The following is a 14,805-nucleotide window of genomic DNA, read 5'->3' on the forward strand; positions in this document are numbered from 1 at the left end:
TTCGGATCAAACTCCAACTTCCACACTGGCGAAAGGATTAAAAATGTCCACTGGACCTTTGAAAAACTCGATACCCAAAATTCCACCAGACTTATCCTTACTCTCCATCAATGTGAATGGCTTAAACTGTCCTCTAAAGAGGCATAGGTTAGCTGACTGGATACAAAAACTTAAGCCAGATATTTGTTGCATACAAGAGTCACATCTCAACTTAAAAGACAAATACAGACTCAGGGTGAAAGGATGGTCATCCATATTTCAGGCAAATGGTAATCAGAAAAAAGCAGGTGTTGCAATTTTATTTGCAGATACAGTAGGCTTTAAACCATCAAAAGTAAGGAAGGACAAGAATGGTCACTTCATATTTGTTAAGGGTAATACTCAATATGACGAGATCTCAATTATTAATATCTATGCACCCAACCAGAATGCACCTCAATTTATAAGAGAAACTCTAACAGACATGAGTAACTTGATTTCCTCCAGCTCCATAATCGTTGGAGATTTCAACACTCCCTTGGCAGGGTTGGATCGATCCTCCAGAAAGAAGCTGAGCAAAGAAATCTTAGATTTAAACCTAACCATCCAGTATTTAGATTTAGCAGACATCTACAGAACATTTCATCCCAACAAAACTGAATACACATACTTCTCATCAGCCCACGGAACTTACTCCAAAATTGATCACATTTTAGGTCACAAGTCTAACCTCAGTCAATTTAAAGGAATAGAAATTATTCCATGCATCTTCTCGGACCATCATGGAATAAAACTTGAATTGAGTAACAACAGGAATCTGCATACCCATACAAAAACATGGAAGTTAAATAACCTTATGCTGAATGATAGCTGGGTCAGAGATGAGATTAAGAAAGAAATCACCAATTTTTTGGAACAAAATGACAATGAAGACACAAGCTATCAGAACCTCTGGGACACTGCAAAGGCAGTTCTAAGAGGGAAATTTATAGCACTGCAAGCCTTCCTCAAGAGAACGGAAAGAGAGGAAGTTAACAACTTAATGGGACATCTCACGCAACTGGAAAAGGAAGAACATTCCAACCCCAAACCCAGTAGAAGAAAAGAAATAACCAAAATTAGAGCAGAATTAAATGAAATTGAAAACAAAAGAATAATACAACAGATCAATAAATCAAAAAGCTGGTTTTTTGAAAAGGTCAATAAAATAGATAAACCTCTGGCCAACCTAATCAGGAAAAAAAGAGTAAAATCTCTAATATCATCAATCAGAAACAACAAAGACGAAATAACCACAGACTCATCAGAAATCCAAAAAATCCTTAATGAATATTACAAGAAACTTTATTCTCAGAAATATGAAAATCTGAAGGAAATAGACCGATACTTGGAAGCACGCCACCTTCCAAGACTTAACCAGAATCAAGTGGAAATGTTGAACAGACCCATATCAAGTTCAGAAATAGCATCAACTATACAAAACCTCCCTAAAAAGAAAAGCCCGGGACCAGATGGTTTCACGTCAGAATTCTACCAAACCTTTAAAGAGGAATTAGTACCTATATTACTCAACCTGTTCCAAAATGTAGAAAAAGAAGGAAGACTACCCAACACGTTCTATGAAGCAAATATCACCCTGATCCCCAAACCAGGAAAAGACCCAACAAGAAAAGAAAATTATAGACCAATATCACTAATGAATATAGATGCAAAAATATTCAACAAGATCCTAACAAACAGAATCCAGCAACACATCAAACAAATTATACATCATGACCAAGTTGGTTTTATCCCAGGGTCTCAAGGCTGGTTCAATATACGTAAATCTATAAATGTAATTCAGCACATAAACAAATTAAAAAACAAAGACCATATGATTCTCTCAATTGATGCAGAAAAAGCTTTTGATAATATCCAGCATCCCTTCATGATCAGAACACTCAAGAAAATTGGTCTAGAAGGGACTTTTCTTAAACTGATAGAGGCTATCTACAGCAAACCCACAGCCAATATCATATTGAATGGAGTTAAATTGGAATCATTTCCACTCAGATCAGGAACCAGACAAGGCTGCCCATTGTCTCCATTGGTTTTCAACATTGTAATGGAAGTTTTAGCCACCGCAATTAGGGAAGAAAAGGCGATCAAGGGTATCCATATAGGGTCAGAAGAGATCAAACTCTCGCTCTTCGCAGATGATATGATTGTGTATCTGGAAAACACTAGGGACTCTACTACAAAACTCCTAGAAGTGATCAAGGAATACAGCAGCGTCTCAGGTTACAAAATCAACATTCATAAATCGGTAGCCTTTATATACACCAACAACAGTCAAATTGAAAAAGCAGTTAAGGACTCTATCCCATTCACAGTAGTGCCAAAGAAGATGAAATATTTGGGAATTTACCTAACAAAAGACGTGAAAGATCTCTATAAAGAGAACTATGAAACTCTAAGAAAAGAAATAGCTGAAAATGTTAACAAATGGAAAAACATACCATGCTCATGGCTAGGAAGAATCAACATTATCAAAATGTCCATACTACCCAAAGCAATATATACTTTCAACGCACTCCCTATTAAAGCTCCACTGTCATATTTTAAAGATCTTGAAAAAACATTACTTCGTTTTATATGGAATCAGAAAAAACCTCGAATAGCCAAGACATTACTCAGAAATAAAAACAAAACAGGAGGAATCACACTACCAGACCTCAGACTTTACTACAAATCGATAGTGATCAAAACAGCATGGTATTGGCACAAAAACAGAGAAGTAGATATCTGGAATAGAATAGAGAACCAAGAGATGAATCCAGCTACTTACCGCTATTTGATTTTTGACAAGCCAATTAAAAACATTCAGTGGGGAAAAGATTCCCTATTTAACAAATGGTGCTGGGTGAACTGGCTGGCAACCTGCAGAAGACTGAAATTAGACCCACACCTTTCACCATTAACTAAGATAGACTCTCATTGGATTAAAGATTTAAACTTAAGACATGAAACTATAAAAATACTAGAGGAGAATGCAGGGAAAACCCTTGAAGAAATTGGTCTGGGTGAGTATTTCATGAGGAGAACCCCCCGGGCAATTGAAGCAGCTTCAAAAATACACTACTGGGACTTGATCAAACTAAAAAGCTTCTGCACAGCTAAGAACACAGTAAGCAGAGCAAGCAGACTGCCCTCAGAATGGGAGAAGATATTTGCAGGGTATAACTCTGACAAAGGTTTAATAACCAGAATCCACAGAGAACTCAAAAGCATCAGCAAGAAAAAAACAAGGGATCCCATCGCAGGCTGGGCAAGGGATTTGAAGAGAAACTTCTCTGAAGAAGACAGGCGCACGGCCTTCAGACATATGAAAAAATGCTCATCATCTTTAATCATCAGAGAAATGCAAATCAAAACTACTTTGAGATATCATCTAACTCCAATGAGACTAGCCTATATCACAAAATCTCAAGACCAGAGATGTTGGCGTGGATGCGGAGAAAAGGGAACACTTCTGCACTGCTGGTGGGAATGCAAATTAATACACTCCTTTTGGAGGGATATATGGAGAACACTCAGAGATCTAAAAATAGATCTGCCATTCAATCCTGTAATTCCTCTGCTGGGCATATACCCAGAAGACCAAAAATCACAACATAACAAAGATATTTGTACCAGAATGTTTATTGCAGCCCAATTCATAATTGCTAAGTCATGGAAAAAGCCGAAGTGCCCATCGATCCACGAATGGATTAATAAATTGTGGTATATGTATACCATGGAATACTATGCAGCCTTAAAGAAAGATGGAGACTTTACCTCTTTCATGTTTACATGGATGGAGCTGGAACATATTCTTCTTAGTAAAGTATCCCAAGAATGGAAGAAAAAATACCCAATGTACACAGCCCTACTATGAAACTAATTTGGGACTCTCACATGAAAGCTATAACCCAGCTACAACTTAACAATAGGGGGAAGTGGGAAAGGGGGGGGTGGGTAGAGGGAGGGGAATCGGTGGGATCACACCTGTGGTGCATATTACAGGGGTATTTGCGAAACTTGGTAAATGTAGAATATAAATGTTTTGGCACAGTAACTGAGATAACGCCGGAAAGGCTATGTTAACCACTGGAATAAAAATGTGTCAAATGGTTTATGAAGTGAGTGTATGATGCCCCATAATCATATCATTGTATACACTTATGATTTAATAAAAAAATTAAAAAAAAAAAAAAAAAAAAAAAAAGAAATAGCACTACGCCGACACTGGGGAGGATGGACCAGGTCGGTAAGGTGGGCAGAGGGCTTGGTGTCAGGGAGGAGAAAGAAGAGATGAAGACAAAAAGACCAGTAGGGGTATCCATGGAAACAGTTAAGATGACAGTAATATAGATTTGAACAAAAGGGATGGATGGGAGAAGTACCCAGGGAGGTGGAGTTGGCAGCTCTTTGGCATCTACTGAGTGTTAGAGGTGAAGACAATGGTTTATGGACTTTGTGACTGAGTTATAGTTGTCTACTAAAGAGGCTGGCTATCAGATGGTGTTCTCAAGAAGTGATAGGAAGCTGAGTGGCTGGACTCAGATGAAAATTGTTTTTCAGATGGAGGTGCCCTTCCTAAGTCCCCAGCTCAGCTAAACACACCTGCCCTATAGGGACCTCATTAGGTGTATTCTTTGCTCAGTGTACCAGTGGGGCTATGTTGGGCATATTTATGAGTGGGGTGTGTGTGGATATTTACAACTCAGAAGAGACGCTTTGGGGAAGCTAGGTCATAAGCTAGATTCTGAAGGGTGGGCTATGGGAAGGCTGCGGATGAAGAAGGGGTATTTCTGGTAGGAAGCAAGGACTGAAATAGGCACAGTGAATGAAAATTGAGAGTCAGGAATGAACATCAGCAAGATGTGCTCCAAGGTCAGGCCAAGGACAGCTTGACCTGCACCGACTGTTTACATTGGGAGGAGTGGGAGATGACGCTGAAGACACAGCTTCAGTCACAGTGAAGAGACCTAATAGGCAGCAGGGGCCATTACCAACGTTGAAGCAAAGGAAATGACATTCAAACATGATGAGGCTGGTGTTGGTGTTCAGATCATCTCAAGTAGGGTGACGGTGTAGGGAGTTCTGCTGAACACATTTTTACTAAACCCCACTAAATGCCAAACTCTGTTCTAGGCCTGGGGACTTAAACAAGAACCAGTCTCTTCCTCAAGGACTTGCAGCCTACTGGGGGTAAGCAAGAACAGGGAACAGTTAAGATGCTTTCTGTTCATCCCATTTTTGAAGCGGTGAGGGTTAGACAGGGTCTTGGCAGTGGAGACCCCAAAGCGAGCATGGATGTTTCCATGGGTAGAACCACAAACCCTTTATTTTGGGTCCCACACCATCTGCTTTCACCCCAGTCTGTCTTTATTTTTGCCAATTTGTTCTCCTTTTTCCTACTTTTTAATCCTCTTTTCTGTAGCTGGAGGCACTTAATGAATGCTAGCAAATCAAATAATGTATTATTTAAACACCATGACTTTTCCTGCAGCGATAGGTGTTCTCTGCTCTAAGTGGGCTTGATGTCCTTTCCACTGAGCTGTTTCCATCTCTGAGCAATCAGCCTATATATGTGTACATCACATCGAGAATTAACAGGAGCTCATATAAATCAGAGTCTGGTGCATTTTCATGGAGTATGTCAGTTTAAATGAAAAAATAAAGGAAGTCCTACAAAATCAACTAACATGACCATTGATAAAAAGGTCTATGGGCTTGCTTAAGATGTAACTCCATATGCTATCAATGAAATGTAATTACAGTTTAACTAAATGGCTTACTATGTGCTAGCTACTTGACCGACCATTTGGATAAGATGAATAAAACACAGTCCTGGTCCTGAGAACGTTTAGACTTCATAGGCAGGTGATGAAAAGATTCCCTAACCAGATGTCTTGTCCTCTCCACTGCTCACTTTCAGCTCCTGCCACAACCACTTCTTGCTTCCATGATCCTTTTGCTTTGATCACTACTTCCTCTCCGCCCCACAGGCATTCTCTTCTCCTCACAGCACCTGAGGAAACCTCCTCACCGTAAGTCACATCACCTTCCTCTTTCCCTTCTAACTCAGTACCATTCTAAGTCCTCAACCCTGGCCCAGAAAGTCTCATATGATCTGACTTCAATGTCCTCTATAATCATTTCCTTTACTCCACTCACCTTTGGCTTCTTTCCCGTTCCTAGAAAATTCTAAACACATTTTTGTCTCAGACTCTTTTCCTTGTTCCCTATGCCTGGACTTCTCCCACCTCCAGACAGCTGCCTGACTTGCTCCTTAGCTCTCTGCCGACCTCTGCTCAAAGGCCATATGAACACCAAGACTGTCTCTGACCATCTGGCAATTCCTGCCTCCTCTTTCCTTGCTTTAGTTTTCCTAAATGCACTTATTCAATAACATGCATTTATTATCGGTGTTTATTTGTGTGTTCTCTACCTCCCCCAACCATATTGGAAGCTCCACAGAACAGGGTCCATTTGGTTTGCTCCTGTCCTGCCCTTATTTAGAAGGTTGACCGGCGTGTGGTCAGCACTGAACACATAATGATGGATGGTTGGGAGTTATGCGTTGGATTTTAGGAGCACAAGGAGGAGGGTCCAGGGCCTATCCTAGGATGGACGGGGGCATCAGAGAAGGCATCCTTCCACAAGTGATATTTTGGCAGAGTCTTCATTTTTTCATGCACTCACATTCATTCATTCAGCAAATTCTCATGATGTTTTCCTGTGTGCCAGGGACATAGGAAATGTATGTCCAGGACCAGGAACATAGCTCCTGTGAAGGCAGACAAGCCTCTGCTCTTATAGAACTTACAATCTGGTGGGACGAAGATGATAAACAAGCTGATACTTGAGACAACAAGAAAAATATCTCATGTGGTGCAAAGAACTAAGTGTGATGTAACAGGGAGGTGGTTACTTTAGCTTGGGTCATTAGGGAAGCATCTCTAGGAAGTGACCTTTCAGTGGGGGCTGGACAGACGCAAGGAAAGTAGCCATGGAAAGATGAAGGGGGTATGTGTTCCTGGCAGAGAGCATAACCTTAGGGAAAACTATTAAGTGGGGATGGGTGTTCATGGGACCAAGAGAAGCACTTGGACCTGTGGGGACAGTGGACAAATGGGAGAGGTGCACAGCCTGAGATCATATAGGAGCCATCAAAAGGAGGAGGAGGAACCGGGAGGTGAAGTAGGGGGAAGAACCAGCCTGGGAAGAATCCCAGGCAGACAGCGTGGCGTAAGCAGAGGTGAGCAGGCATGAAATAGATCTGGTGTGTTTGAGTAACTCTAGGAAATCTGTTTCTCCTGGGTTCAATGCACAATGGAATTGGGAACACTATGGGTGTAAATTGTCTTTTCATGAAGCTTTCGGCAGTTGAGAGAAGAGAGCTCTTTCTCTAAAAAAATCTCTCCTCAGGGTGGGCTTTAATTAAGTTAGCATAAAAGACCCTACTAAAAAGTATATTCTTAGATTTTTAGACGATTTGGATACTATGCATTTGAGTTCCTGTTAAGTCTAGAGCCGGGAAGCAAAAGTAATCTTGCATATTTTATTTTATTCTAAATACGACCTCAGACATACAAGTTATTGCCTTCCTTGTTTGAGACGCTGAAGTGAAGGGCAAGCAGGTTCAGTCACTTCCCCGCAAGTCTCAGTTCCACGTTGTCCCTGCCCGTTGCTACTTCCTCTGCTGCCCAGCATCTCCTCAGCTGACTATGCACCTGCCTCGAATGAGCTTGCTATCTATTTATTCTATTTCCTCGGGTTTTATCATTTTCCTTTGGGCTGGGTCTGTTTCCTCCTGTGCCTACCTTTAATTCAGAAAACATACTTTCTTTTTCCTCCCGCCCTCCTGGTCAACATCATGTGTCATGGATGATGCTCTATAGCTCAACGACTTCTCTCTGCTGACAGAATGATGCTAAACAAAACAAACTCAAGGATGAGATTAATATGCGTGGACACATTTTTCCCCCTACGGTAACTGAGTCCCCAAGGAGTGTCTAAGTCTTTGGGAATTTTGACAGATGGAAGTTTTATAACAATTAGAATCCTGTTATCAGGAGAACCAGAGTCCTCAGAGAAGGTAGTGATGAATTTATGGCAAGGAATTTAATTTAGGTTCACAACTTATCAAGTCAATGGTGACTTATGAGTGACAATTCAATATGTGTGTCCTCATGGCTGGCTGCTGGCTGACATTATGCATGGAGTTGAAATCATTTTGAGACTAATACTTTACATGTCACATTAGAAGGTAATACAAGATAAAATATTTATTCAGGAGGAAACAAATGAAGGGTGAAATTTTCTTCCATGAACAATGGTGTGTTTTGCATTCTCGCACCACAAGCTCTATTACATATTCACTACTTGACTACGCAAATGTATGGTTTAGACAGCACTGGGGTTGAAAAATTCTGACTAAATAATGTCAGAATATCTGTCACAGGAGCCATTTACTCTTTCAGTTTTTGGTTGTCCAAGATCTGTCCAATGTTTCCAAGTTACTTTTTCATTAGGTGGCAAAATCATTGGGGGGATAAAACGTTAGAATGTTCATGAACTCTACACAGATGTTTGCCATTACTGTCTCTTGAAAAGCTGACATAATGGTTTTTTTTTTGGTAAATGGTAAAGCCATGAAATGCTCAGGAAAAAGGATATTCTACAATGTGAATAAAAACTAAAAGGCTCTCCCTCCTCTACCCTCCTTGCTAGACTATATTTGTGTTTTTTCATTCGTATGAATATGTAAGTGATCATATATTGGTTTCCTATTAGTATTGAGTACCTTGGATTTTTTTCTATTCTTGAGATACTTTACTAAGAAGAATATGTTCCAATTCCATCCAGGTAAATATAAAAGATATACAGTCTCCACCTTTTTTATAGCGGAATAGTATTCCATGTCATACATATGCCACAATTTGTTAATCCATTAATGAGTTGATGGACATTTGGGTTGCTTTCATGACTTGGCAATTATGAAGTGGGCTGCAATAAACATTCTGGTGCAAATGTCTTTGTTGTAAAATGATTTTTGTTCATCTGGGTAGATACCTAGTAATGGAATTGTGGGATCAAATGGTAGGTCAACTTGACTAAGAATTCCTTGAGAATTCTCCATACTTCTTTCCAAAAAGGCTGTATTCGTTTGTAATCCCAGATTGTAGAAGGTGGGACCTTGCCTAATGTGCACAATGCAAGGGTGCATTTCAAAACAACTGAGAATAAATTATACATGTCTTACCATGAAAAAATAAGTTAAGTGAGGTGATGTTTATTTAACAGTTTGATTTAAGCATTCCACATTGTATATCAAATCATCACATCATATCCCATAGTGTATATAGTTATGATTTAATAAAAAATTAAATTCAAAACAAAAATAAATAAATAAAATGCAGCCTCTGGGGGGACAAAAAAACAAACAAACAAACAAACAAAAAAAACCTTAAAAAGCAAGCCAAAAGGCAAAGACAGGCCAGGCTACTGAAAGGAAATAATTTGAAAAAGTTGATCTTGGTTTTTAGGTGCAAAACCTTTTTAGAAACCATAGCTGACACTCAGGGCTTCAGCAAGCTTAACTTTTTGATAACAGTGGGGGCTGTCAAAAGAGTAAATAAATATAGTTCAAAGAAAAAGATGAGCCAGTGGCAAGCAGGGTCCAAGAAGTGCAGCGTTAAAATACAAAACATGAAAAATATCTGAATATTTTATTTCCATTTGCCCATGTTTCTTTTTACTTGTGCTTACAGAAATGAAAATTTTCAAGGCTTAAAAGGTATTTTTTATTGCACCCAAGTTATGACAAGAAATAAACACTTGTTATTTGGCTGACTTAACTCAAAGTGAAATTATTATAGTAGAGTTACCTGAAATTCCAATCCATAGTTTTCTCTGCAGAATTCTCTCAGTTTAGGATACACGTTTTCTCTTAATGCCTGCCTTTCTGCTCCTGTGTCTGTAGTAGAAAAATAAACACATAAAAAGTGAGTATTTCAATAGGCGTATTAAAAGGAAAAAAGGAAAACTTAAAACACTGACATTAATATAGTTAACCTGGGGTGCTGAGTTGTCAAATAACAGGATATTTGGCTGCTGGTATAGATCTGCTCTTTTTTTCTTTTCTTTTATTGAGACAGAATCTCCATCAGTTGCCCTCGATAGAGTGCTGGGGCATCAGAGCTCACTGCAACCTCCAACTCTTGGCCTTAAGTGATCCTCTTGCCTCAGCTTCCCAGGTAGCTGGGACAACGGGTGCCCATGACAACGCCGGACTAGTTTTAGAGAAGGGATCTTGCTTTTGCTCAGCCTGGTCTCGAACCCCTGAGCTCAAGCATAGTGCTGGGATTACAGGCAAGAGTTACCATGCCCAGCCTTAGATCTGCTCTTAATTCCACAGAGACGCTCCCACCAGCCATGCAGAAGAAGCCTGCAGGGGAACCACTGGCCAGTCCTCCGTTTGCTGGTAGGGATGAGAATTCACATTTGATTCTTTGTGCCCAGACAGACCTCCACTTGGAACTCTTAAATACCTCTAACTACACTGTCTTTGGAAAAGGTAGGAAAAAGCATGGTAGGGACATTAGGTATTATGACTCCACGAAATATAAAAGTTTCAAACCACACAAACACACACAGATTAATTTTGCTACTGCTTTCCAAAAAAATCAGGCTATACCATTATTACTGAAAGCATTCAGAAATAATGCAACTTTTATAAAGTTCAGCACAGTGTGGAAGCAAATATCAAAGACTGGCAGATCCCACCCACTGGACAGTCGCCCATCCAGTGGAGTTTAAAATAGTAACATCCCCCACCCGGGGCCGAGCGACTTTCTGCTACATCAGAGACAGGAACTGTTTGACATGTGCCATACTATTTAAGACTCTGTAATAAAATATTTTTAAAAATGATCTCCTGTCATTAAAAAAATAGAAGAAACAGAGAACCTGAAACATCAAGAATCATAAAACATGCACATATTTAGTGTTGAATATTCTGCATAAAAAGGGATGCTAAAGGGATGCTGGCGTGAACAATTCTGCTGTCTCAGTGATAACACGCTATGGTTTTACAGCAAAGAGAAGGTATTCCTTGCCGAATTGACTTTAGTGAGACCCACGAAGCATAGCTCTCCAAAATTAGGTTAATGTGTTATCTGTGAAAAGTGCCATTTGCTAAATGTACCTCCATCCCAGATATAACTGAATCGCTTACACTATATAACTATGTAACACTTGCATACCATATAATTTTTAACACAGAGAATACTTTAGAAGAATTTCCTTATTATTGAAAAGCACATCTGTGCATGAACTCTGTCACATGCTGTGCTGATCTATTCTATTTTCCTACTCTTCTCAAGCCTATTTTGAGAAGCAAATAACCAACCAGGGGCATTTGAAATGCAGCTGCAGGCTGGCAGAGTGACAGGAACCAGGGTTTATGTGGAAATCCAAGATCCAGAGGAATACAAGGTCTTCTAAGTTACCCCATGATTGAAACAAGCAGGGTCTTCCCCTGCTTAGATCCCCATCCTTAGATCCAATGTGGTTTTAAGCCCAAAGGGAAAGCAGAATATCCACCTGGGAAAGGTACATTTGAACAGGACCCACGTGGTAGTATATGGCGATAGTGGAGGCCATAGATTAATAACACATAATTTCCGTAATCTGGACATCAGATGCCCATCCTCGCTTGCCCCATTTTTAAGAGCCCAAAGAGATAACTTCACAATAAAGCTGATAATATTTCATAAATCTCTCTGAAAGCCCTTAGCAGAGTTTTAAAGCCCAAATAGCAAAGAAGTCACTTTAAAAATAGACACGACCAGATGTGGAAGATAAGCATCTATCCCATGAGAATCACTGTTAAGAAACTTTGGAAAACAGCACTAAATGATACATGAAGTAATGGAATAATTTAAAGAACAGAAATGTCTTGCTTCTTAAAAAATGTTCATGTAGGGCGGCGCCTGGGGCTCCAAGGAGTAGGGAGCTGGCCCCATCCATACGCCGGAGTTGGCAGGTTCAAACCCAGCCCCAGTCAAAAACTGCAAAAAAAAAAAATTCACATAACTCTGATCAGTAGACACTGGCACCTGAATGTAAGGAGGGTAACACAGAAAGATGGCACCTAATTACTAACATTACTGCTGAGTGCTGACTGCAGTGCGGAAGTGTGCTGAGTACTTCTGTTTGCATTTTTTCTGTCACTTCTGAAATGGGTAAAATTATTCTTCTGATCTTTTTTTTTTTTACACAAGGAAACTTAAGGGTAGAGTAGTTAAGAAACTAGTCCAGATCATAATGACCAGGAAGTTGGAAAACCTGGATTTGAATTCAGAAATCCACCCGCCATACTTTGCTCTAATCATGGAAATATCCAACTATGATAAAAATCAACCATGGAAAATGACCAACGTAATAAATACACAGAACAACTCAGGAATGCTGACGTCTTAAAGCTTAGGAAATAAAAAAACTTGAGTTATCACTGGTGGATTCTTCACTTTTTGTAATTCGCCCTTCAACAGCAGCTCATCAGTAAGTTCTCTTGCTTTGCCTCTGAACGCATCCTGAATCAGTCTCCTTCGGTCCTTTCTGCTACTTGATGCAAGCTACATTCACCTTCCATCTGGATGCCACCTCCTTGTTTTCATACTTACTCCTTTCAATCCCCAGAGAAGCTGGCCTGATGTGCGCAAAAGTAAATCAGATCATATCAATACCTTGTTTATAACCTGCCACTAGCTCTTCGTGGAACTTGGAATGGAATCCACACTCCTTATGTTGAATGTTCTCTCTCTGCCCAAGCTCATTTCTTTCCCTGTCTACTCCCCTCCAGCAGAACTGGCCTTCATTTGGATCTTGGATCACACTCCCACTGGTGACCCTCTTGGAATGCTTTGTCCTCTGATCTTCTCATGGCATCTCCTGTCATCCAAATGTCAACTTCAACGCCCCTTTCTCAGGGAGGCCTTCTCTGAGCACTCCAGCCACAGAAGCTGCTTAACCACTTTCACCTGCCTTATTTTAATTCTTTGCGCAATACTCCCACTTATTGTTGTCTGTTTACTGTTTGTTTCTCCTACTCAAATGTGGGCTCAAGGGGAGCTGGAACCTTCTTTTGTCCCATTCACTGTTGCATCCTCCCTGATTGCGGTCATGCTCCATTAACGAATGAGTGAATGAAAAGAACCACCCATGTCCCCCAGTAACGGACATGGGCTGGCAGGCACTGCTGCCCTGAGATTACCTCTAGAAACAGAAAGTTTTCCTCTGTTACAACTGGGCTTCGGATGGATTTAAAAGCAAGACTATGCGACATTTTTGGAAATGAAAATGGGATTTAAGAAGTTGGTGTCATGAGGTAAATGGATGAACTGAAATACTGGTTTCTTCCCTAGTGTTTGTGGCAGAACATGAACCAAGTTATTTTACATTTTTCTAAATATGTGAAGGAAGTGAATGCATGGCTCTGATGGGCATTCTATGCTGGGATTTATATTACCAAAATGACTCAGATTTTCCTATATTTGTATTAATACATGATGATTGGCTCTGGAAATGAAAAGGCAATTAAGATAGAATAATTATGATGGGTGACAGATAAGCTGACTTAATTAAATAAAAAAAAAACCCTGATTCATACCAACTTCAAACCTGGATAGTTGGCAATTGAAAACATTAGAATGTCCTGAGCAGGAGAAATTAGCGTACAGAATCTCACACACAAAAAGAGACCTCTTTACAAAAGTGTAGATTGGAGACAAGGAACGTCATCATCATTTTTCTTAGGAACAGTCATCACATTCATTTATATCTGCCCAGTTTCTTAATGCTTTGGAAAAGTGCATTAACACTTTGGCAGCACTATTAGGTTTTTAAGGAGTTGCTTTCCAAATAATTCCTGAATGATTTCAGCATTAACGAAGGTCTTTGTACAGAGTCTGAATTAGTCACAGGAAGTACATTAGTTGGGGGCAGAATTATTAATCAATAACATTATCCTTGAAATATCTTGATCCAACTTCGATATGTGTTTAGATTATTCCAAATTTTTATTACAGGTAAAAGAGTGCTTATAGGACCATGTTGGATTGGAAACTCATGTAGCTCCAGCCTCACCCAAACTTTAGGCATGGACATTAGATTAAGTCATTTTTCTTATACACTGGGCAGTTCAGAAAATCTTTTCAGGATCTACCACGTGGCCTCCGCTAAAACGTTCATTCTAGCCTGGTTTCTCGGGTCTCTGCATCTCTGCTCTTGCCTGGATTCTCTCTCTTTACGTCTCTTCTTTCCAGGGATTCATTCACACAGCCTTTCTCGCTTTTTAGTTACTTGTTTAGGTCAACTTCTTGTTTGGCAGCTCCCTTAGGGGCTATCTCTTCCCTTGTCCCTCTGATACATCCTCTCTAGCTAACTAGCCACATGCACCCTTCCCTATTTCAATGTCAGCCAATCTGGTCGATATTATGTCATGAACCTCTTTTTAATTTGGCTCCTCTCTCTTTTCACACTCAACCAAAAGAGTATAAAGTCTATTTGATGGACCTATTATCTGTCCTTGCCTCCCCACCATCAGAAGTTCCAAAGAGCTGCCAGAGATAATTCCAAGACAAAAAGAAAGCAAAACCAATTTGATAATTAAAGACCCTGATGACATGTGGTGGTCCAGAGGATCAAGGCTAGAATGCTCATAGGTGTAAGTACGCCCTTCAGCAAAGTTCCACCTACTGCAGGTCCCCAGAGGCACTCCAAAGTCTGAGTTTT

The 14,805-nt window shown here is 40.0% G+C and overlaps 1 protein-coding gene across 1 annotated transcript in view; it reads right to left on the reverse strand.

Annotated features, from left to right (window-relative positions):
- The window catches only part of NWD2 (NACHT and WD repeat domain containing 2), a 236,629-nt gene that overhangs the window by 148,131 nt on the left and 73,693 nt on the right, over positions 1 to 14,805 (reverse strand). Inside the window, exon 2 of the mRNA XM_053577751.1 lies at positions 9,897 to 9,985. Coding sequence (XP_053433726.1) covers positions 9,897 to 9,985 — 89 coding nt within the window. The remainder of the gene's footprint in view (positions 1 to 9,896; positions 9,986 to 14,805) is intronic.

This window comes from Nycticebus coucang, chromosome 23 (genome assembly GCF_027406575.1).
Source record: "Nycticebus coucang isolate mNycCou1 chromosome 23, mNycCou1.pri, whole genome shotgun sequence".
In the NCBI taxonomy this organism is placed as follows: domain Eukaryota; kingdom Metazoa; phylum Chordata; class Mammalia; order Primates; family Lorisidae; genus Nycticebus; species Nycticebus coucang.